The sequence below is a fragment of the Ricinus communis genome, chromosome 5 (genome assembly GCF_019578655.1).
Source record: "Ricinus communis isolate WT05 ecotype wild-type chromosome 5, ASM1957865v1, whole genome shotgun sequence".
Taxonomy (NCBI): domain Eukaryota; kingdom Viridiplantae; phylum Streptophyta; class Magnoliopsida; order Malpighiales; family Euphorbiaceae; genus Ricinus; species Ricinus communis.
This window is the reverse complement of record NC_063260.1, coordinates 10,247,002-10,268,286: the sequence shown is the minus strand read 5'-3', so window position 1 is coordinate 10,268,286 and position 21,285 is coordinate 10,247,002. Positions and strand designations below refer to the sequence as shown.

The following is a 21,285-nucleotide window of genomic DNA, read 5'->3' as shown; positions in this document are numbered from 1 at the left end:
ACATGAAATCCATTTGAGAGTTGTCATTGCTTAAATTCAACAGTAAAATTGTAAAGCCATTTAAAACTTACCCATTTAAGAGGAAGAACCAAAAAAATAAAAATTGTCCAGAAACCAACAAACAAACAGTAATTCCACATAAAAATAATTGTTTGTACAAAATTTGTTCACAATTATTGATAATTTCTGGTCAATTCGTATATACCTGTATCAGTAATTCCACCGTCCATAAAAACATATATACATTGAAATTCTTTGTCGTTGCGTGTGGTTCTTTATCTCTCCATTTTTTTCGATTGTTTATATATTGAAGCTATTGAGGGCTTTGATACAGTCTTTTCTTTTTAATCTTGTATTTGGTTTTGGGTTTATATCAGTTCTTCTTCTTTAAAGGCTCAAACTTTATTACTGGGTCTTCAATTATTGTAGCTATATTGTTGTGAATTGATTGCTTTGGCGCTTATATTGTTTTTATTATTGAAATTCGGGAATTGGGTTTTATCCTTAAAGGTTCCAGCTTTTGGTTGTAACTCATTTCTTGTCAATTGTCTATTGAAAATTTAGTTGATTCATAGGCGTAATTTTGAGGTTTTGTTATCTGGGTTGTATAGTAATTGATTCTATAGTTGGTTTGTTACACTTTGCTAGAGATCTAGGAATCAAGAAGTTGGGTTTTCAAAAAAATTTTGTTTAGGCTACTGGGTTTGGTAGTGTTTCCTGGTTCTGCTGAGAAGCTTGTTACAGAATAGCAGAACGTTGAATTCTATTTATTCTTAATCAGATTTAAAAGGTTAGATTGGTTTTGTTTATGATTACTGAATTTAGTAATCTAACTCTAATAATTGTAGACTTGTGAAGCTAAGTTTGAGTTTTTTTTATCACAGATATTTTGGTGGTGGAAACTTGCTGCTTTGTAGAAATTTTTATAAAATTTGAAACTGGTATTTAGTGAATATTTTAAGACAATAAAAAGATGACAATTGAAAGTCATGCTCCAAAGAAGGAGAGAAAGTCAAGGAAGACCAAACCAGTTAATGAGAAAGCTCCTTTATTGCCGAAAAGGCAAGAAGAACATGCTGGTTTTGATGAGTTTGATGGAGCTTCCTTTACCGGGGCAGTGTTCAATTTATCAACTACTATAGTTGGTGCTGGTATCATGGCACTGCCTGCCACCATGAAAGTATTAGGCCTTGGCCTTGGGGTTGCCCTGATAATCTTTATGGCCTTCTTGACTGAGGCTTCAATTGAGTTGCTGCTTAGGTTTAGCAGGGCAGGGAAGTGTGCATCCTATGGAGGACTTATGGGGGATGCCTTTGGAAAGTATGGGAGGATTATGTTGCAAGTTGCTGTTTTAGTCAACAATATTGGTGTTCTCATTGTGTACATGATTATCATTGGTACGCTGTCATTTTACCTTACTTGCCTAGTTTATTGGATATTTGTTTTCTTTTTTATAACTAACAAATGAGGTAGCGAAAATAGCCTTTATAGATTCCGTTATAATATGGTTGAATGCTTTCCTATTTGCTTATTTGAAGGTGACGTGCTGTCTGGAACATCTTCGGGTGGAGCTCACCATTCTGGTGTGCTTGAGGGCTGGTTTGGAGAACACTGGTGGACTGCACGCACCTTAGTCCTTCTTGTCACAACACTAGCTGTATTTTCTCCACTTGCCTGCTTTAAGCGAATTGGTTAGTATTATTTCTTAATTGAAAAAATATCACTTTCTATATTGGGTTCTGGAACTAATTAATTTACTCAAGTTATTAAGCCATTTAGGTTCAGCAGATTTAAATCCTAAAACCTGTGATTTGAAATGCTAGAATTACCTTTTCCTACTTGTGATTTAACTGCGGTATACTAGTAACATTTTCATTTTTAGCTTTTCTCTTTGGCATGTGGACAAAAAATCATATTTCTTCTTACAATTCCATAGAATACAAGTTGTAGTTGCTCACATTTTAAGGATATTGATTATGCCATTTTCTGTGTGCAGATTCTTTAAGCTTCACATCTGCTTTATCAGTTGCCCTAGCAGTTGTGTTTCTTGTAATCACTGTGGGAATCACAATCGTCAAGTTGATAAATGGAAGTATAATGATGCCCAGAATGTTACCTAATGTTACAGACTTGACATCATTCTGGAAACTTTTCACTGTGGTCCCTGTTCTTGTTACGGCATACATATGTCACTACAATGGTATATAGTGTTATAGTTAGTTTTCCTATTTGCTGAATATATATGTGATTTAATTTAGCACCATGTCTTTGCAACTTGTTTCCTAGCCAGTTAACTTTGTGAATGTGTCCTTCTGTAATCTGAATGTCTAAATTATTTTTAAATGAAGCTGCATTTCTATTTGTGAGAACAGAAAAGCTAGTGTCGTGAAGTTGAGTCAATTCACATTTTTCTGTAGCCTAGGATTGATACTTGTATACCAGCATCTGGAATTAAAAGTAATCTTGATTTCGGTGCCTTTTATTGTACTTACTATTATTTTACATGCAAACCTATTCAGATTAATGGTATTGCTTACTAAAGTTTGCTTATATATATAAAATCAACTGATAGTGTTTTAACTAGCGTTTGGGAGTTAGGTCTTTAAGATAAGGTTTGCATGTTTTACCTTTAAAATCGGAAAGTTCTTAATTACGAGTCTTGATCCTTTCGCAGTTCACAGCATAGATAATGAACTTGAGGACTCCACTCAGATAAAACCAGTTGTGCGGACTTCACTTGCTTTATGCTCAACTGTGTACATAATGACCAGCATATTTGGGTTTCTTCTTTTTGGAGATGGAACTCTTGATGACGTTCTTGCCAACTTTGATGCTGACCTTGGCATTCCTTACAGTTCATTGCTTAATGATGCTGTTCGTGTTAGCTATGCTGCACATCTCATGCTTGTATTTCCAATTGTCTTCTATCCTCTGCGACTCAACTTGGATGGCCTCCTATTTCCATCAGCACGGCCTCTTTATCAAGAAAATATGAGGTTTGCATCAATCACCATTGGGCTAATCTCTCTGATCTTCTTAGGTGCTAATTTCATTCCAAGCATCTGGGATGCTTTCCAATTCACTGGAGCAACTGCTGCAGTTTGCCTTGGGTTCATTTTTCCTGCTTCCATCACTCTTAGGTGCGTTTATAACTTGTTACTTGAATAAGCAAGTTCAATTTTTATTCTTCTCTTTTTTCTACTCTGTTTAATGCATACTTTCTGTATATATGATCTAGTTTGCTCAATTTAAACATAGGTATTCACGTGTGACAAATTGGGAGGTCTGCTCATTGTGAAAGAAGAGTAACTAGTTGGCTTGTAATTCCATGTGAACTAAACTGAGCTAATTGTGAGATAAAAATAGGGACCACCTGCCACTCTGCATGTGCATTGCCGCATAGTGAATAGTTAACGATCTAGATCTAGATCATATATTTTTTGAATAATTCTCATTTGATTTCATACTCCAAACCTCCATTATACAGGAAAAGAGGAAAAAGAAAGAGCTATTGGTTAGAGTAATGGATATTTTTTATTTTTTTTCTCATTGTTTGGCAATTGTCAAAAATATTTGTTTCTACTTGAGCATTGCGAATGAATTATGATGGCCACATCAGACCTTCTGATACTTCAGTTTTCAATGAAAAGAATTTATCACAGGCTAAACATTATCTTTTGAGTGAAGATGGATGTTGGAAGTGTTATTAAATATGAGAAGATTAATGTCTGAAATTCTTCATGGTTGTTTAATATGGATGAATTTTCACTATCATTGTTCTGTAATGTTGATCAACTGCTGACTTCGATTGTTTGTGTTTTCAGGGATCGTCATAATATAGCAACAAAGAAGGACAAGATCTTAAGTATTTTCATGATTTCCCTTGCTGTTTTCTCAAATGCCGTGGCCATCTACAGTGATGCCTATGCCTTGATTAAAAAGAATTCATCACCTCGCCAATGATCTGTCATGTTAACTCCAAACTGTGTATTGAACCAGGTTAATTGGCAGATTCTATTTCAATCCAAAGTCTGAATCCTCTGGGAATGTGCAAAGTCAGTTGGTAAAGAAGAGGTATAATTCAGTTTGCTAAAGAAAGGGTCTCTAAACCCTCTTAATATGTGCATTGTTGTACTGTTTTTGTGCTTTATTTTGCCATGGTTGTGTGGATTATAATGAAATTATATAATGAAACTATAGAATTGAAGACAAGAAAGTTTAAGCTGTGCAATTTCTATCAGCTATAGCTACTTAGTTATGTGATTCCCGCTCTGATTTTTAATAGTAGGCTTAAAATATTTAGATTAGCCTTTTATGGGATGGTGAATTATCTGATATGAACTTCAGACAATGAAATATTCATAAGGTGTCACCTGAAAATTAAAGTACAGTTTGTTAAACAACCTTTGCATCTTAAAAGAGAACCCTAGCTCGTGATGATACCAACTAATTTAGCCAAGCCGTCAAGCGGTGTGTGCCGGTGTAATATAATCTGATTCTCTCACAAAGAACTAAGGTCTTGTTTTAATTTTCCATTTGATGGCATTCTTCTTGCCATGGAATCCAGCAATTAAGTTCACGAGCAAACTAACACGTTCAGCTATTGATGATACAAATACAATCGCCAGCCACAACCAACTCGCACAAGAAGCAGGAAAGCAATTATGATTAGCTAAAACAAGACTTGACAATGAGGCCTTTGCAATACTGAGACAACAAGAATATTAGGTCACTAACTAAACCCTCTTAATTTGTGATGCCTATTTACAAAACCAGAACCTAATATTTCACAAGTACTACAATTAATGTACATTTACACTTGATAAATATATTTCCATCAGGGGTTTCCAATACTAGTTACAAAAGGGACCAGCCTACGGTAATCCCTCCTCCTCCCTAGAGCACAGTTGTCTAGTACTCGCCCCAGGATCAGGCGTGTGTTCTGCAAAGCAACCTCTCTAGGTGGAATTCCTGATTCAATTCCACCTTGTGCACCTGATGTTGAAGCTACCCCAAACCCTGATCCCATTGCATATTGTAAGGGTCCACTCCGAGCTTTAAAGGAGGTCTGAGGCACAAGCATCTTGTCATCAGCACCATTTTCATATGACCCCGGCTCATGTGGATGGGAACCTGGCAAGGAACTGCAGCTCTGCAAAAGAGCTTCCAACACACTCAGTGCCTCCCAGCACAATGTACTCTCCACCAGTTGGGACACAATTGCATACATATGCGGACTTTGGGAAGCATCCATGGGAGTGTGCTGGAGCAAAGCTTTGAGCATGAGCAGTATCACACGCTGATACTCAACTGGCCCTTTCTCCAATAGTCGTAGCAAGTGCCCAAAAGCAAGAGCTGAGTGCTTTGGAAACCATTCGTTGCATAATAGTGGTGAGACACAACCAAGGAGGTTCTCTACGCTTTTGATCTCTCCTCGAGCATAAGCCACAAAGACACTGGCTAATTCATCTAATGATTTTGCTCGACACCAAAGTGCAATGTTGTTTACGACAGAGCAAGCCTTTTGCCATTGATGGTGCAACGGTGAAGCAGGTGCTACTGTTGAATCCTTGCTGAGCTGCAAGCAGAGCCAAGGAAGTAAGCCTGTGATATGCATTAGGAGCCTTGTTTCTGCATCTCCAAATATAGAGTCACATGAGTGCACTGTGATCCGTGAGAGAACCTCAATCGAGACACCATGACTAACAGTTGACATGAGCCCTTTAAGCACAAGAGGCTGCACCCCTTCAAATGTTGGCAGATTCCCACTGGATGATGCTAGAGATTCAATTCGTTGAAAATCTCCAATGTCACCACCAGTATCAAGTTCATCCCTCGGCATACTTGAAAGAAGCACATTTTCTGTTGTTCTATCACGGAATGATAAACGATCAATCACACGTGAAAAGAGCTCAAGCACCTGGCAGTAAACATGAACAAAATCTGTGTGCATCATGGCAACACAACCCCAGAAAAGTTGCGGATAGAGGATCACCTTTTCTGGCTCCATATTCTCCACCATTACTTGCAATGTCAACAAAATTTCCATTATAAATCCCAAGACTGTGGGTACTGGATTTCCTAAGCATCTATGTAGGCATCTAAGTAGTGATACACATGTGTCACTAGTGACACTAGGCCGCAATGCTCGGTAAATCTGGTGTGAGCGGCATGCAAGGTGCCTTGATGTGCATTCCATGGCCCACTTGAGTGCCTCAGCACCCCACGTCTCGCGGAGATCTCCTTGGAAAAAAATAGCATCAACCATACTCTGTACAAGTGCCGACAGGAGTGCTGCACTTGGAAGTTCAGTTCTTGTAACTGTGGGGTCCTCATTCTCCCACATCATGCTCCCTCGCTTTGACTGGACATACTTGATCAGACTGACAACTTGCTGCTTGTTCTCTCCATCACTGTTTTCTACCTCATACAGTTCCAAGTGCCGACCTGCGAGTGAGTATAACAGATTAACAAGCAAATGCTGGCAGTGCTCTAGCACAATATCTTCTGAACTATCCATTGAGACGAATGTGACATGAAAAAGCAGAGGCAAGTGCTCGCGGAAATCTTCATCATTCTCATATGCAATTTCTGCCAGTAGTATCAATGCTATATCTGCATGAGTTAGTGAATGCTGTTGATGCCCCTGCAACGCCGACTGAAGTTCTTTGGCGCTAACACCATGCATAGCAACTCCAGGATGCAACCCATCTTCACCAGAGTTCGGTGTGTCAATAAGGTAGTCTCCACTATCCCGAGAAACATGGCGGCTCCGCAAACTTCCTGTTGAACTTCTAACTCCCATCAAAGGACCTGACATGTTCACCAATGCTGGAATGAGCTGGCCTGACCGTCCTGTAGTCACTGGAACAACATTCAACTCTGGAGGCATTGGACTTAAAGGGCCCGAGACACTCCGCCCTGTCACACCTGCTGTTCGCCAGCTCAAACTTCCACTAGTATTTCTAAGGGGACCATCAAGGGAACCACGGACAAGCAATGGTGACATGTGTGGTTGGGTGTCCACCACAGAGGCGATTTGGGCCACTGCAGGCCCCTGCGAGAATTCCAACACAAAATTCCCATTTGCTTCACCCTTAGTTGCACTTTGCACAACTGGTTCAATGCTATCTTCCAACATTCGCTGAGCCAATTGGTAGACCAGGTGATCAATTGTGCGTTGTGGACATATCCGTGCTAAATATAAGCTCACCCGTTTGGCAACTGAGAAATATGTAGCAAATGCACCACTTATTTCGGCAGATGCATTTGAATCACAATCTTCAATCCCTTTTGTGATCAAGAAATCTAGAACTGGACTAATGTTCCTTGGCTTGCTAGCAATTGTGCTCCATAGTTTTTCAATTTCATCAGGGAACTGATCACCATGTCGCCATGTTACGTAGTAAAGACTCTTCAGTAATCTTTCACTCCAACCTGAATCCTTGAGTTTCCAGAAATTGAGGTTCTCAATCCAAGGGGCCATGCATGTTAAGACCTGATGCTGTGCAATTATATCAACAGCATCGAGCTGCCTCTGCATGATCTCCTCACAAAGAAGCTGGCTTAATTCAGGGTGATCTTTAGCAAGTTTACAGGATAGCTTGTATTGGAATTGTTGGTATGAATCAGGGAGATTGCCAACAACAGCAGCTCCATAGCTTCCTGAGCCCTCAATGCCATCTTCAGCCCACTCACGGACGGAAAGTGTTTCAAGCATCTGAAGGGCATCATCACGAATTTGTCTATTTGGGTCCACAACTTTGTACAGGATCAGGCTTAAAAGCCTCTGTATTTCACATTTTGGTATCTCTTGGCGCATGTAAACCTCAGCTAAGACACTGAAGTAACCATCAGCTATAGCAGCATCAGAATAGTAGCACTGGAAAAGAAAGTAAAGTTAATTAGTTTACATTATATGGATTAGAATATAACCGACTTCTGACTCATAGATAATCATGACAGAAAAGACAGTCTTGCATGATGCTACAAGCAAAAACAGGAGAGTAGTAACTGGTTAAATACTCAGAGCATGAGTAGCGGAGTAGGTAACTTTCAGCAGAGGCAAACCAAACCAGCAATTTTAGCATGCCATATTTCTTATGCATTTGAAACATCAAAATTATCATTGTTCCTTTGAAAGTACCTAATTGTTCTTAATTTTTGTAACTGAAGTGTGAAGCATTCAGTGTTACCCGCTAGCTTCACAAAACCACACTGGAAATTAATGCATGCGGTGCACCCCAATCAAAAGAGAAGTATTACCTGATCAATGCAAGAAGGGAAAAGGTCCAAATTTGTAAGAAGAAGATTCTTTAAAGCCAATTTTGCTAAGGAAACACGATGCTGGCCACCTCTATGTCTGTCACGACCAGCAGCTCCACGGCCACCTTCACCTGCATACTTGGAGTGAGATGGAGTTGATGGAGAGTAACCAAATGGAGCCCTAGGTGCAGGGTCATTGAACAAACTGTTGATCCAAGATATCACCCTGCCACTCATTTTCCTGGCATTGTCATCAAAGCAAGGCCCATACAAAAGTGAAGCCATAGCATTCATTGAGGCCCACTGGATTGCCTCAATTTGTTCATTCAGCTCTTTATCAAATGAGATTTTGTCTATTGAATCTTTTGAACGGTTGTGCTGTGAGGCCTTGTATCGTTCAACATCACGTCGGTAATCATTAACACCATCCTGCCCCCATGTACTGCCAGTTTCATCACTCCAAGACAAAAGAAGATCAAATAATCGCTTTCTAGTTCTGAGGTCAAATTTCTCAGATTTTGACTCGACAAATTCAGGTGCAAGAGATCTGAGAACAGAAGCAAGCGCATAACGAAGAGGTTGCATTTCTTGAAAGTTCTCAGCTGCTGCTGTTAAGATCTGTCTGGTTGTTTCATCAATGAATCTAAGATAATGGAGACGGAAAACCGGCTTACGACTCAGCATGCCAGGCCAGATTTTCTCAGCAACAGTGCGATATATATTTGCAATATGGATACGTAGTTCTTCACGACGAGACTTTTGAGACTGCACTAACAGGAATGGGGGACTCTGTTAGTTGTTTGAAGAAATTCAGAATGGGAATCTGAGGAATTCAGAGTAAATTATCAAAATGGCACGTCCAGAACAAACACAAAACCTATCCAGAAACAGAAACTGAAGAAACAATCAACCATATATTCTCATTTTAAACCAGATGCCATAAAAGAAATGCCCAGAATAAAGATGGAGAATGTGGGATTAGAGATATTCAAATGACCAAGAAAAAGAACACTGCACCAGCTTAACACAGAATCCAAATGACCAAGAAAAAGAACACTGCACCAGCTCAAACCTTGCCCATGCACTCCATATTAACAATTTTTGCCTATAATAGTAGTGTCCATGCCTTCCCAAAGCTTTCCCTAACACTAATTTATCTTACAACATAGCAATCTTTGCTCTCCAAAAGCAGCTGATTGATAACAAAGTCACGGAGTTAAATACCCAACAAGATCATAAGAACCTCAGTTAAGTCTTTCCTCAGCCTAGATGTGTGTTGGCAATAGGAAAGAAATAGGAATAATGATTAATAATGCTTCAGAATGACTCAAAACTGCTTGATGTCAGCTAGCTTGGTACATTAACCACTTTTAGTATAGCAAAATAACATATTCTTCCCAACTTGCAATTGTCCATGCCAAACTCAGTGACTCAAACATATAATATGACTCATGCTTTCATTAATATAAGAATGGCAGTCACAAAAATAACAGACATTATAGGAACTTGATATCTACCTTCCATTTCGGTTTTCCCTCAGTTTCTGAAGAGACTTCATCAATAAAAGATGAAAGCTCACTAAACATGATTTCACATGCTTCCAAGTGTGAATGACCAAGAGCCATGGTAGCTGCATGCTGAAAAAGTTGAAACAACCAAGGATTAACAACAAACCTATATAGCGTAGGAATGCACACCATAAAAAGTTAAGCCTTCTTAATCTTTAATGAGGAAATTGCATCTCTACTTCTTTGCAAAACCGCCTCAAACTGGTACCAATTGCATCTCTTATAGCACATAAGTCTTTCCACAGCACCATCCTGCACCCAGAACCCCACCCACCCACTGACCAAGACCCCAGTTGAACCTCAAAGGCCAAGAAAGCGAAAAGGGGAAATAGAGCATGAGAAAGAAAAAGAAAACAACAAATGCACATTTATTATAGACTTTAAAAATTAGTTCCTTATAGACTCTAAATATGCAGCTTGGATTTTTGCAAGACCGATGAAGGTAACAACATAATTTAAAAACAACATCACCAATTCCCCAGTGTCAGCTATAAAGGAAATCAGGGAGTTCAGGAAAGGAAAGAGAAAAACTAAGGGTTGCAGGGATAACATATGCCTTAACTCCTAAGAATCTGACCCCAAGCCAAATTGTCCAAAAGCACACCTCTATGCATCCTCATCTCCACATACAGTGAACTAAAATTATAAGAATTTCTGAAGAAGTAACTTACTACGTTTGCTTCAGATCCAGATTTCAGCGAGGGGAAAATAAGATGGTATAGATCTTTGGTTGCAGCTAAGCCACCAACTTCTCTACTATCCGGTGGACATGAACATGCAAACATAGCATACATGAGCCACTGATCCAGCTTGTTGTCTGCATCCTGTGACTGATGAGCCTTTCCACCTAACTCAACTGGTGTGATATGGGCAAGCCGTTGTACAACCTCTACCCTGCCAATTTATATTGAATCATAATGCCAATCCTGTGTGTTTTTCAACTACTGAAAATAATTGCTTAAAATACTTAATTTAAAGTTAAACAAGCATGGGAAAGATGCCAGCAGAAAACATGTCAGCAAAAAGACCAGGATAAAACTCAAGCCTTCAGCACCACTTATCAAACATTCATTCTTCTGATTAATTTCAATCTCCAGTTTGGCTTAATGGCTAAAAGGCAGAATCTTCAGTGAACTTTAATTTAGGTCAGAACCCAACTAAAAGTTAGCATAATCTAGCACAATCCCACCCACACATAGTATAACCATAAATTGCACAAACTAGATACAGATTGTGAGCTTTATAACCCCTAAAAATACCATAAATACAAATATCCGCATTGGGGATGCTGCAGAAGTAAGGCATCAACATTGAAGTTTATTGGCATCCAAAAGAACAACAAAAAGTGATACCAAAAAATTCTAATGCAAAATACAAGTAATTTGAGCATTTACTTACTTGGCTTCCTGAATAGAGTTTGGACAAAGCTCAGCAGCATATTTGACAAGGTCACTAAGACACCTCGCCCACCTGTTCTTATCAGGACTCTCAAATATTATAGATTGAAGTGTCACTTCAGGAGGAATAGCATCAGACTCTCGTCTCAAATCAAATGGACGTCCAGAATCCCAATAGCAGCTCTGGACAATGTCATCCTATGCTATCAAAAATATTGAGTTAATAAGAGAAAATATATATTCCAAGAATTCAAATAACTTCAAACTATATAAAAAATTAAAAAGATAATTATTGGAATAGCTCACCCCATGTTCTTCTAGGACATCAATTACAAAAATTGGTTCGGGTTCAAATCTCAGATTATTGTCCACTTGCTCAAATAATGTAAGATCTCTTATATCATTCCTTAATGCACGTACACAGCGCAATAACTCCAATGCTGTATGACGAATCTGGCTATCCACAGAACTAAGGAAAATAAGACCGACTGCATCAATCTCAGATGCGCGAAACTCAATCACTTCTGTTTGATGAAAAGAGGACTTCTTGAATCCTTCATTTCGCTGTACCCCACGCTTTGTATCATCAACGCCAACTTCTAGTTTATCATCAAGCAAACAAGCTCTCCAAAAACGCATGAGTTCCAGCAAGCGTCCCAACGAAGTTTGAATGAGGAGAGGGAATTCATCAGGAAGCCGAAGTATGAAGTTGGCCATCCCTCTCATAACTGCAAATCGACGATGGGGAAGGTATCTAACTATTCTATTCAATACTTGTACAGCCTCCTCACGAACACCTGGATCAATGCTTATGCCGTGTTGTGGGATTATTTCAGTAATCTTATCGCTTCGGCCAACTTCTTCTATCAGGTACGGTATACACTTTAGGACTGACCGGAAGAGATATCCTTGGGACTTTTCTTTGGTTACAGCATCTGAAGAGCACAGAGTCATTCAACATATACCATCTCAGCTCAAACAGGAAGAAAATGCAACCAATATGAGGATAAAGAACAAAAATAGTTCATAGGAGTGCAAGTGGACACAATGTAAGAAACTCAAAAACATTAGAAATTGTAGTCCCACCTGCCCCCTAAATAGGGGGGGGCATATGCGTGAGCAGTGAGAAAGATATTCAATTAATGCAATGTCAACTCATTCTTTATGCTTGTCATTCTGCAGGCTATTAACTTATCGTTGTTCCTGTTATAGTCTCAGAATAGTTAGGTCAGCTGACATTGAGCCTACTGGTTTAAGTTTGGACTTAACTTTCAAATGACAAACAAACATCATGTAGAATAAATTGCCTCAATGAAAACTTTGCAAAATTCAGATTTGCATGTATCCTGATGTTCTTCAAGTAAAAAAAAATGAAAAAGGAAATTTAAAGGACTATGTTAAGCAATTACTATGCTTTCAAAAGAATCATGGCATTTTGGTGCATATCATCCATCAACCTCAAATGTATATAAGCCAAATTGATAGAAACAAAGTTCAAAAAGAAATACAGTCAGCAATCAGATTAGTCCATAAAAAGTAAAATCATGCTAAAGCATATTTAAATGTTTATAAACTTCATGCAACAAATTGCCAAAAAAAAAAAAAAATTCTAGCAGACCAAGTCTACGCCATTGGAGAAAGGTATTACCAATTGTAGTCTTTGAAGAAGTCAAAAGAGCCTGGCAATAGGTCCTATGACAAGATCTCAAAATCGACTCAATAGCAGCCTTAACTTTTGGTATGTAGTGGCCAATATCATGTCCTGCTCATACAAAAGGAGTTAAAATGAAGGCTAGCCGGATCGTCTAAACATCAAAGAGATAATTGTATTATATTCATGTTCACGTATTATAACAAGTAATCAATCACCTTTAAATATTTCCAGCCCCACATGCTGGCTTGAAGGTGACATAACAATCGCAAGCAAAGCACGAAGACCAATAACCTTTGCTTCGCTCAGACTGTCTTGCTTTAGCAATTCTAATATCATATGGTTCATAGCAAAATCAAGGTTATGCTCAGCAATCGTCACACAGAACTCAACTAGTTTGTCATGTTGGACATCCTGAGTAAGCATTCCTTTCCTCAAAACTGTTAAGAGTTGAGAAGTCACGCTGTCTAAGTAATCCCAAATACGATTCGGGGCCTGACTAGCAGCATGAACACTCAAGTAAAACCTCAAAACTCGATGAAGGCAGTCCAAAGCCATGAAGCGATGGTTCTTGTCCTGAACAAAAAGAATACGTACCGTCACATAATCCTTGAAGAGAAAGCCTGTAAATTATGGCTCCAAACCTCAACAAACATAATGCAGCAGCAGAGGGAAAAGAACCAATGATCATCCATTGCCCGCCCACAGACTGAAAGATAAATGCTTGAACTTACTCTTAAGAGCTTGTACAGTTGCTCCATGTGATGACTCAAGCTGCTGTGAAATATTTGAGGGTCACCAAGACAGAGGAGAAGAGTCACCAGAGGGTAGCCAACCTAACACATTGAACTACTCATGAGAATACAAGAAAAAGAAGCATGAAAAAGCACTGGGGGAGGTAGTGATCACATGAAGGAGGAGAGAGGATTACTCTTAACAGAAGTTTCACAGATGAATTAATAACGAAGAAATGAAAATAAAATGAAACACCAGGGTTTATATGAAAAGAAGATGGCAAGGGAACAAGGCAGCAGAACTTCAAACAGACATTTCATTATAAATATTTTAAGCAAAATAGCAAGAAGAAACAGCCAACAATCACAACTATGCGTATCAAACTTCCAGAACCTCCCATACAGTCTTCATGATCTCAGAGAAGCAAGCTGCAATTATGCCAGAAAGTTCAGGCTATTGGCTGCTAAAGGGTAAGATTATATAGGTTGTCTAAACCCAGGCGAATGGTATTTCATGTTTGATCTAGTTGCTCAAGCTCAATATAGAACAAGTTGACATATTTGTGTTGATCAGGTTGGGTAAACATATAACAAGTTATTATGCATACAGAGATTGACTAGTTATAATAACTGCAATACAATGTCCATGAATTTGGAATGCTGCAAGCATGCAACACAAAATAGTTGTTTAAACATTCATAAGAAGGAGTTATCATATGTATAAAAAGAATAGTTATAAAAGGCTAGCTATATTACACTAATTACATTTACCGACAATTAATCAAGCAAATGCTTGTCAAAGTTGCTAAATGACATATTTACAACTCAACTCAACTAAGTCTTAACCCCAACCTAGTGAGGGTCTGTTATGTAGATTCTTTACTCCATTCCACTCAGTTTAAAGCTAAATTTTCAAAATAAGGGGCCACTGAATCCTTTTCTAATGCATCCCACATGGCATCTAAATTTTCCCCTGCAACTTCAATATGCACAAACTTCTGTACCAATGCATTTCTTAATCTATGATGCACGTGTCAAATAATACATTTACAATGGACTAAACTACACAGCAGTTAACATACTGGGAGGCTTGTACACTAAATTAACTCATAGCAAACATAATATTCCAAACAAAAGACTCACTAAATTGTTTGGCTTAAATGCCTGAGGAATCCACCTGCCCTGCCAAGCCTTATATCAAGGCAAATTCCTCAACCCAACATCTAACTCATAAATTCATGAAATAATACATTCAAGTAGTCAGATGTAGACTCCACCCAAAATAAAAAAATTTAAAAAATCATTGGGGCAATTATGTGTTTAGCATTAAAATACATCATTACTAAATTTCACAAAATACTGTGGTATGAAGATGAGTCAACTATTGTTATCAGAACGCGAGGAAACGTCTTGCAGGATCCCACTGGAATCTTAGCTATTGGGCTTTACCAGCTCGGGCAAGTTGATTATATTAGTATGTCATCATGATGATTTCAATGGTGAGCCAAAATTTGAGAGCAATTGGCAAGTAATCTAAGGCTTTAAGACATGGAACGGACCTATTTGACGTGCAAAGTGAAAGCAGAAGTCATTCTGGAGTAGTTCAGGGCTAGAAAGCTACAGCAATTTAAAAAAGAAATCCTAAAAGCTCTGCAAGTCACTCTGTAAGTTCAAGTTTTCTGAATGATAGCTTCAGAAAGAATGTTAGTTCAAAAGATTCAGCTCAAAGATAGGTTACTTACTGCAAATTCATTTAAATGAAACAAATGAGGCTCCCAAATTTCCAGAACAAACTATTCATTCCATCAGAGAAACTCATTAAGCAAGTCCTTTCATGCTTTAGAATGATCAACTTAGAATCTTGAAACATAAGAAGTTCAAGTAGAAGAAACCAGCTTATAAACTTTACAAGTAAATATAAGACAACCAAAAACTTGGAGTGAAAATCAAAGTTGATGATCTGATAAACACTCACAGCTATATGTTTGCTTTGTTTATCCATCCAAGTTATAAGTTGCCCTCTTATTCGCCCAACAGCCTCATACCACAGTGTAAGTGCATTGTCTACACCTGAAGGGGGCCACTGGCTTTTGCCACCATCTGCTAGCGGAGCAAGAATATTTGATAGCATATTACACAATGCATGGTAAAGCTCACTTTTGCGTTTATGGGGAGCACGGTTAAGAGGGTTTGCTTTCGCCACAAAGGAAGCAGATGCATTCAGACCTCCCTCAGTTTTAACCTGGCATTTTAACCTTATTGTTAAATCTTCGTCCATGCCATTTATAACCTCTTGAAGAAATTGATTTTGCACATACCCCAAGTTTTAGGTAGCGCATTCCGTTGATGATACTCAGTGTTTCACTCCGGGCAACACTAGTGTCAATCCGACGAGTGTTTAATTCCATAAAAAAGCGCTCAGTTGCAGAACTAAACCTATTAAAGAAAATAATAAATAGAAGAACCGTAAAAATGGGATAATGTTTTACTCTAGAAGCACCAAAAAGGGATTAGTATAGCACCAGAATTCTGATATTTCTAATACTAGGATTTAGAGGGGGAAGGCACTATCAGTGCCAAGAATAATGTAAGAAATTGGTACCTGATACGAGATAATGCACCTAAGAGTTGAGCAACTAAGTCCAAAAGGAGCCCTCGCAAATCAACCAATGAGGGATATTCGATTTGGCTTACAACCCTGCAATACAAGTGCATACCAATATAGACAAGCGCAAGAAACATTCAAGTTTTATAAAATGGAAAATAAGTTATATGAATGATCTCCAAAAGTTCCCGTTTATGTGTTCATGCCTTTAGGGACACAGGAGCTAATTCCTAAATGTCTAGTACATGCTTCATTCTGGATCAAAGGCACGGCAATGCCTAGGCAACAGTAACAACAACAGTGTTTGTAAAACAACAAAGAAATTTTATTTGCTCATATATCTTATCCTGACATTTGGAAGAAAACAAATGCACATTTCCACTTAGTTCAGTTAATATAAAAGTTAGCAACAAAGATGTGAGATGGAAATTCAGAAGTGAAGTGAGGAAGATAGTTAATAGAAGGACTACAGAATCAGGATTTGCCATTCCATGTGAACAAAGTTTATGTTACAAATGAAGTGGGTATCTTAACTCACTATAATCATTTCTAGAAGTTACTAAACTTATCTAAACAAGCTGTACCTGTCGGCATTGATTAGCCAGTCAAAAACAAAATTCTCAAGCCCAGACCAAAGCTTCTCTGCGATGAAAACGGGCTATTATTTCCACAAGCAAAAATAAATACAAAGAGAAAAGAAAAATGAGAAAATCATGAGCTAACCAGTAAGTCCTTCCTGAGGACAGCACTCCACAAAACGAATACATGCTGAGCAAAAAATACACTCCACTGCAAGCTGATTCCATATAAAGATAGTTTAAACAATTCAAATGTAAAGATAGTTTAAACAATTCAAATAATCACACTTCTATGAACACGAGAAATTATACCATACTGAATCTTCTCTACCAAATGACAAAGTAACTACATTTTTCTGAACATAAGATTAATTGTGTTTCCCCAAAGAAGAGATGACAGAAGTAGTTATGGCAGATCAATTTTGTCCTTTTACCATAAAAACCATCTATAAAGAAAAAGAACAAAGAGTAATTTCCAGAATAACAACACACCCTCCCCCATCTAGTCACACATCTATTACAGCATTGTTAACCCATGGATGATATTCAGACTGATCATCTGAAATTCCCTTAGAATAATGAAAATGATATCGTAGCAATAAGCTGGGTTGGGAGGAGAGAATTAGAAAGGAAGAATGAGCTTAAAAGTGACAGAAAGGTTTTTTATCGAAGATTATAAGCTTTTATAGCTATTAATTATGTATAAACAAGTGTATAAAGATATATGTGAAAGTAATTATACTCTTTTTTAACAGAATTCCTATCTTTTTTTCTTTGTTTTCCTTAGTAAAATAGTTTTGATTTCAAACCCATCACTTGTTCCTCACGACAATTTCTAGTAGGTGAATAGTGTACCAATTGAGCTAATCCCACAATAACATTTTGATTTTGTTAGCTACTCCTATTATACTACATCAATATAGGTACAATCTAATGAATTAGTGATACAAGAGTATTCCTCGACCAACCTTTCTTTGGAAGGTAGAAGCATCATTTGCACCTTTAGGAGATTCACTGCAACAAAAGTTCAATAAAACAAGAAAATCCCTTAGCAGAGAACTATTACCCACTCAAGAAGATGATGACAATTAGTGATATCAGACTTCAGATTTAGAGTATGTCAATGAGTCATTGCTGCTCTGATGCTGTCTGATAAAAAGCAGTGGAAAAGAAATTCGTTTATACTTTGAAGCTTAGTTCTGTCTAGTGGCTGCAGTTCCTATGCTGGCAATTCTAACTTACACTTTGTGCGATCCTTATCTTATTTTTATGTTTAACCAAGTAAAAAGAAGCAATGCAGAATGAGTCAGAAATCTCATATTCAATTGAAAACAGAAAGGAAAAAGGCAAGTTGGTCTCTACCCATGCTAGGGCTTCAATTTTGTAGCCTGGCTCATTAATGAAACGATTCTCAAATTAGGCTCAGGTTTGTCTCATTTATCAAAGGAACCAAACCAAGCTGAATATAACAATATTCAGAATCCATGACCAGCCAAAATCAAGTGGGTATATTTGTGAACAAACTTAACTGGTATTAATATGCCTCATATGATGTGCAACTAAACTGATAACAAACAAATTTACCAATAACTACGATTTCTGCACAGGATTGCAGCAACATACCTCTCTCGCCATCTAAGAAGAGCTTCTAAAAGAGGTACAGGTGTATGCCGTGCAACCATAGCCAAAGAGTCCAGAACCTGCTCATAGGCCGGGTCTGAAGGTCGAAGGTACTGTCCATCCTGTATATCCCCATGTAACATTAATAAATATATGGAACACATTAATATCAACCAATGCTTGAACATCTTTAGAATCAAAAAGAGAAACTGTAAGCCAAATATAATAGCAAAATCTGCAATGAAAGACTCAGATTTAATAAATTCTCTAAAAGTTTTGGTGAACCCATTGTTCATTGAAAATACCAAATATCAGAATGTAGATAGACCAAGCAACAAAGCGATGCAAAGAAAATGATAATAAGGCTCTTTCTGTAGCCAGAAAAAAATAATTTTGACATATAGCCTAACTATGTCTCCTCATATATTGTTTGTGCAAAAGAACCTCAACTTGACAGCTCTGGGAATTTGGGCTCCTTCATAGCAAGTCATTAGTATCAACCTCAACGAAACTTGCAAACACCAAAACAAACCTTGACTTGGTAGGCAAAATTAAGAAGAAATGAAACTGAAAACCCACTATTAAAAGAACACATCATCGAAAAAGCAATCTACCCATAAATTCATTTCCATAAATCAATAAATGTACAAAGCTAGAAGTACAAAAGCCTAAACTTATAAAGAAATGTGAAACAGTTAAAAGTATAAAAATCTAAACTTTTTCCACTGAATCTGAAATAATTGGAGGCATAAAAATCTAAACTTGTTAACTAATTGCGAAACAATTCGTGAACAAAAATCTAAACTTTTCAACAAAATGTGAAACAAATTCGAAAAATTACAAACCTGAGCTTGAGCTGTTTCAATGCGGCGTCTGGCCAACGGAAGAAACCGTTGCAGAAGCGCATCAACAATCAGTTTTGCAGCGCTTCCTGCTTTCATCTTTAATATATTCCAATCCCCACTAGCTACCCACAGCAAAAATTACCCAACACCAAAAACAAAAATTACCCAGTTAGTCCCGAATAAGGAATTTCCAAAATCTTACAAAAAGCATACTGATTGGTTGAGAAATTTAAAAAATTCAAATCAGCATCAAGAAGAGCACTGATTTAATGAAAAATGAGATAAGGGAATGAGAAAGAACCTTAAAACACAAAATTTTAATGGCTTTCGTAAACTATTGCTTCAAGTTGGAGCCATTTCTCTCTAAAAGAATAAAAATTGGAGGATCTAAGTAAGCAACAAGAACAAGAACAGGATCCTCTGTTTCTTTTTCTTTTTTTTTTCTCTCTGTTTTGATCGATTCAGAAAGGATTTTAAAACTTGGAGTTAAAACGGTACCGCTCTTAACCGTTCTGTTCTTTTTAGAAAATAAATAATCAGAATAAGTTGACCTTTTAAAACCGGGTTTATGACTTTTTTCTCGGTAAAATTTTATTAAAAAAAATGTAAATACTAAAATCTGGTTGTTCTTTAAAAAAGTCCTTGAAAGTCGAGACAAAATAATTCAATGATAAACCCTTCTTATCGATTAAAAAAATCTACTACCAATTAATAAACGACCGCTCTAAAAAAAAATAGTTTAATTTTTATATTAATAAATATTATAAAATTAATAAATATTATATGATAAAATTTTAATAAAATATTAAAAATATTAATTAACTATATAATTAAATAAAACTATATTTATATTTATATTATATCGAGTCTTTTATTAAATAGATAATTATATCATATTTTTAAAATTTTTAGATATTTATTAGTTTTAATAATAATAAATATATTTATTAAACAAAATATTCTCTTTTTATATAATTTAATAATTTTTTCTAGTTTACATTCTTTAATTTTTTTATTTAATATATTTATAGCATTTATATGAAATTAAATAAATATAAATATTTCATAAAATTAAATAAATTAAATATTTTGATAATATAAAATTCAATTATTTTTTATAACTTAATTTAATTTTTATTTTTTGTATTTACTTATTGATTTCATATTTTATATGTTTTAAGTAATATTCTTTTACTTTATATATATATATATATATATATATATATATATATATATATATATATATATTCTATACTATTTTTTAGTTTATTAAATTATAGATTATCTAATTTAAAAATAAATTTTTAATTAATTAAATTATTTACTTGAAATTGAAGCATATCAAAATAATTTCGCTGGAATATATTTAAAATAAAATATAAAAAAGAATTAATGGTATAAACAAATATAATTACAATTTAAAAAATATTTTTTAATTGAGAAGATAAGTGTTCAATTGCGAGAGTAGAAAAGTTAAAATATATAATTAAGAATTGAAATTATAACTATGAATTTGGAGGAAAATAAAATATTAGATATTTAAAATTTATAATTAAGGTGTTGCATATTGTAATACAATATTTAAAAAGAAATTATTTAAAGTGAAAGTTATAAATAAGAATTCAAAAAGTATAGAAATATAAAATAATTAAATATTCTAATTAAATATAATATCCTTTAAAAATAATAGAAAAATATATTAAAATAAATTAATTTTTTAAAAAAATAAAATATTAATTTAAAATATATATATATATGTGTGTGTGTGTGTGTGTATGTTTTCATGTTTCTCCCGGTTATAGCTATTAATTTAGTTATAAATACTTGATCTTTAATATAATATAAATTCTTTCATAAAAATAAATAATCAAAATATAATATTTATTTTTAAGAGAATGATAAATTTAAAGTAATATAATTTTTTATAAGATCTATTTACTCTATTTATTAAAGATGTTATATTATGTTAATTAGGAGCCTTTTTTCATTTAATATTTACTATATAGATTTTAGGTTAGATTA

The 21,285-nt window shown here is 36.1% G+C and overlaps 2 protein-coding genes across 2 annotated transcripts; one reads left to right on the top strand and one right to left on the bottom strand.

Annotated features, from left to right (window-relative positions):
* The first annotated feature begins 259 nt into the window (after positions 1–259).
* Positions 260–4,216, top strand: LOC8278101 (amino acid transporter AVT6A). Its single transcript, XM_002534011.4, has 6 exons — positions 260–790; positions 885–1,397; positions 1,539–1,691; positions 1,997–2,200; positions 2,675–3,140; positions 3,825–4,216. Exons 2-6 carry the CDS (start codon positions 974–976, stop codon positions 3,961–3,963), a joined length of 1,386 nt encoding a protein of 461 aa, XP_002534057.1. The 5' UTR covers positions 260–790; positions 885–973; the 3' UTR covers positions 3,964–4,216.
* Positions 4,217–4,648: 432 nt separating this feature from the next.
* Positions 4,649–19,779, bottom strand: LOC8278100. Its single transcript, XM_048374136.1, has 18 exons — positions 19,565–19,779; positions 19,264–19,385; positions 18,422–18,540; positions 17,767–17,812; positions 16,944–17,016; positions 16,805–16,862; positions 16,218–16,313; positions 15,934–16,051; positions 15,591–15,857; positions 13,616–13,717; positions 13,100–13,457; positions 12,879–12,992; positions 11,537–12,165; positions 11,232–11,428; positions 10,505–10,727; positions 9,783–9,902; positions 8,266–9,030; positions 4,649–7,882 (listed from the first exon to the last, which is right to left on the bottom strand). Exons 2-18 carry the CDS (start codon positions 19,357–19,359, stop codon positions 4,838–4,840), a joined length of 6,426 nt encoding a protein of 2,141 aa, XP_048230093.1. The 5' UTR covers positions 19,360–19,385; positions 19,565–19,779; the 3' UTR covers positions 4,649–4,837.
* Positions 19,780–21,285: the final 1,506 nt, after the last annotated feature.

Excerpts from the sequence above, each read along its gene's own strand:
- LOC8278101 (XM_002534011.4), top strand. The coding sequence starts at position 974 with ATGACAATTGAAAGTCATGCTCCAAAGAAGGAGAGAAAGTCAAGGAAG. Across the intron at positions 1,398-1,538 it reads TGTGTACATGATTATCATTG|GTGACGTGCTGTCTGGAACA; the intron begins GTACGCTGTCAT and ends GCTTATTTGAAG. Across the intron at positions 2,201-2,674 it reads ATACATATGTCACTACAATG|TTCACAGCATAGATAATGAA; the intron begins GTATATAGTGTT and ends ATCCTTTCGCAG.
- LOC8278100 (XM_048374136.1), bottom strand. The coding sequence starts at position 19,359 with ATGAAAGCAGGAAGCGCTGCAAAACTGATTGTTGATGCGCTTCTGCAA. Across the intron at positions 18,541-19,263 it reads TTGAAACAGCTCAAGCTCAG|GATGGACAGTACCTTCGACC; the intron begins GTTTGTAATTTT and ends GGGGATATACAG. Across the intron at positions 11,429-11,536 it reads ATGTCCTAGAAGAACATGGG|GATGACATTGTCCAGAGCTG; the intron begins GTGAGCTATTCC and ends TTGATAGCATAG.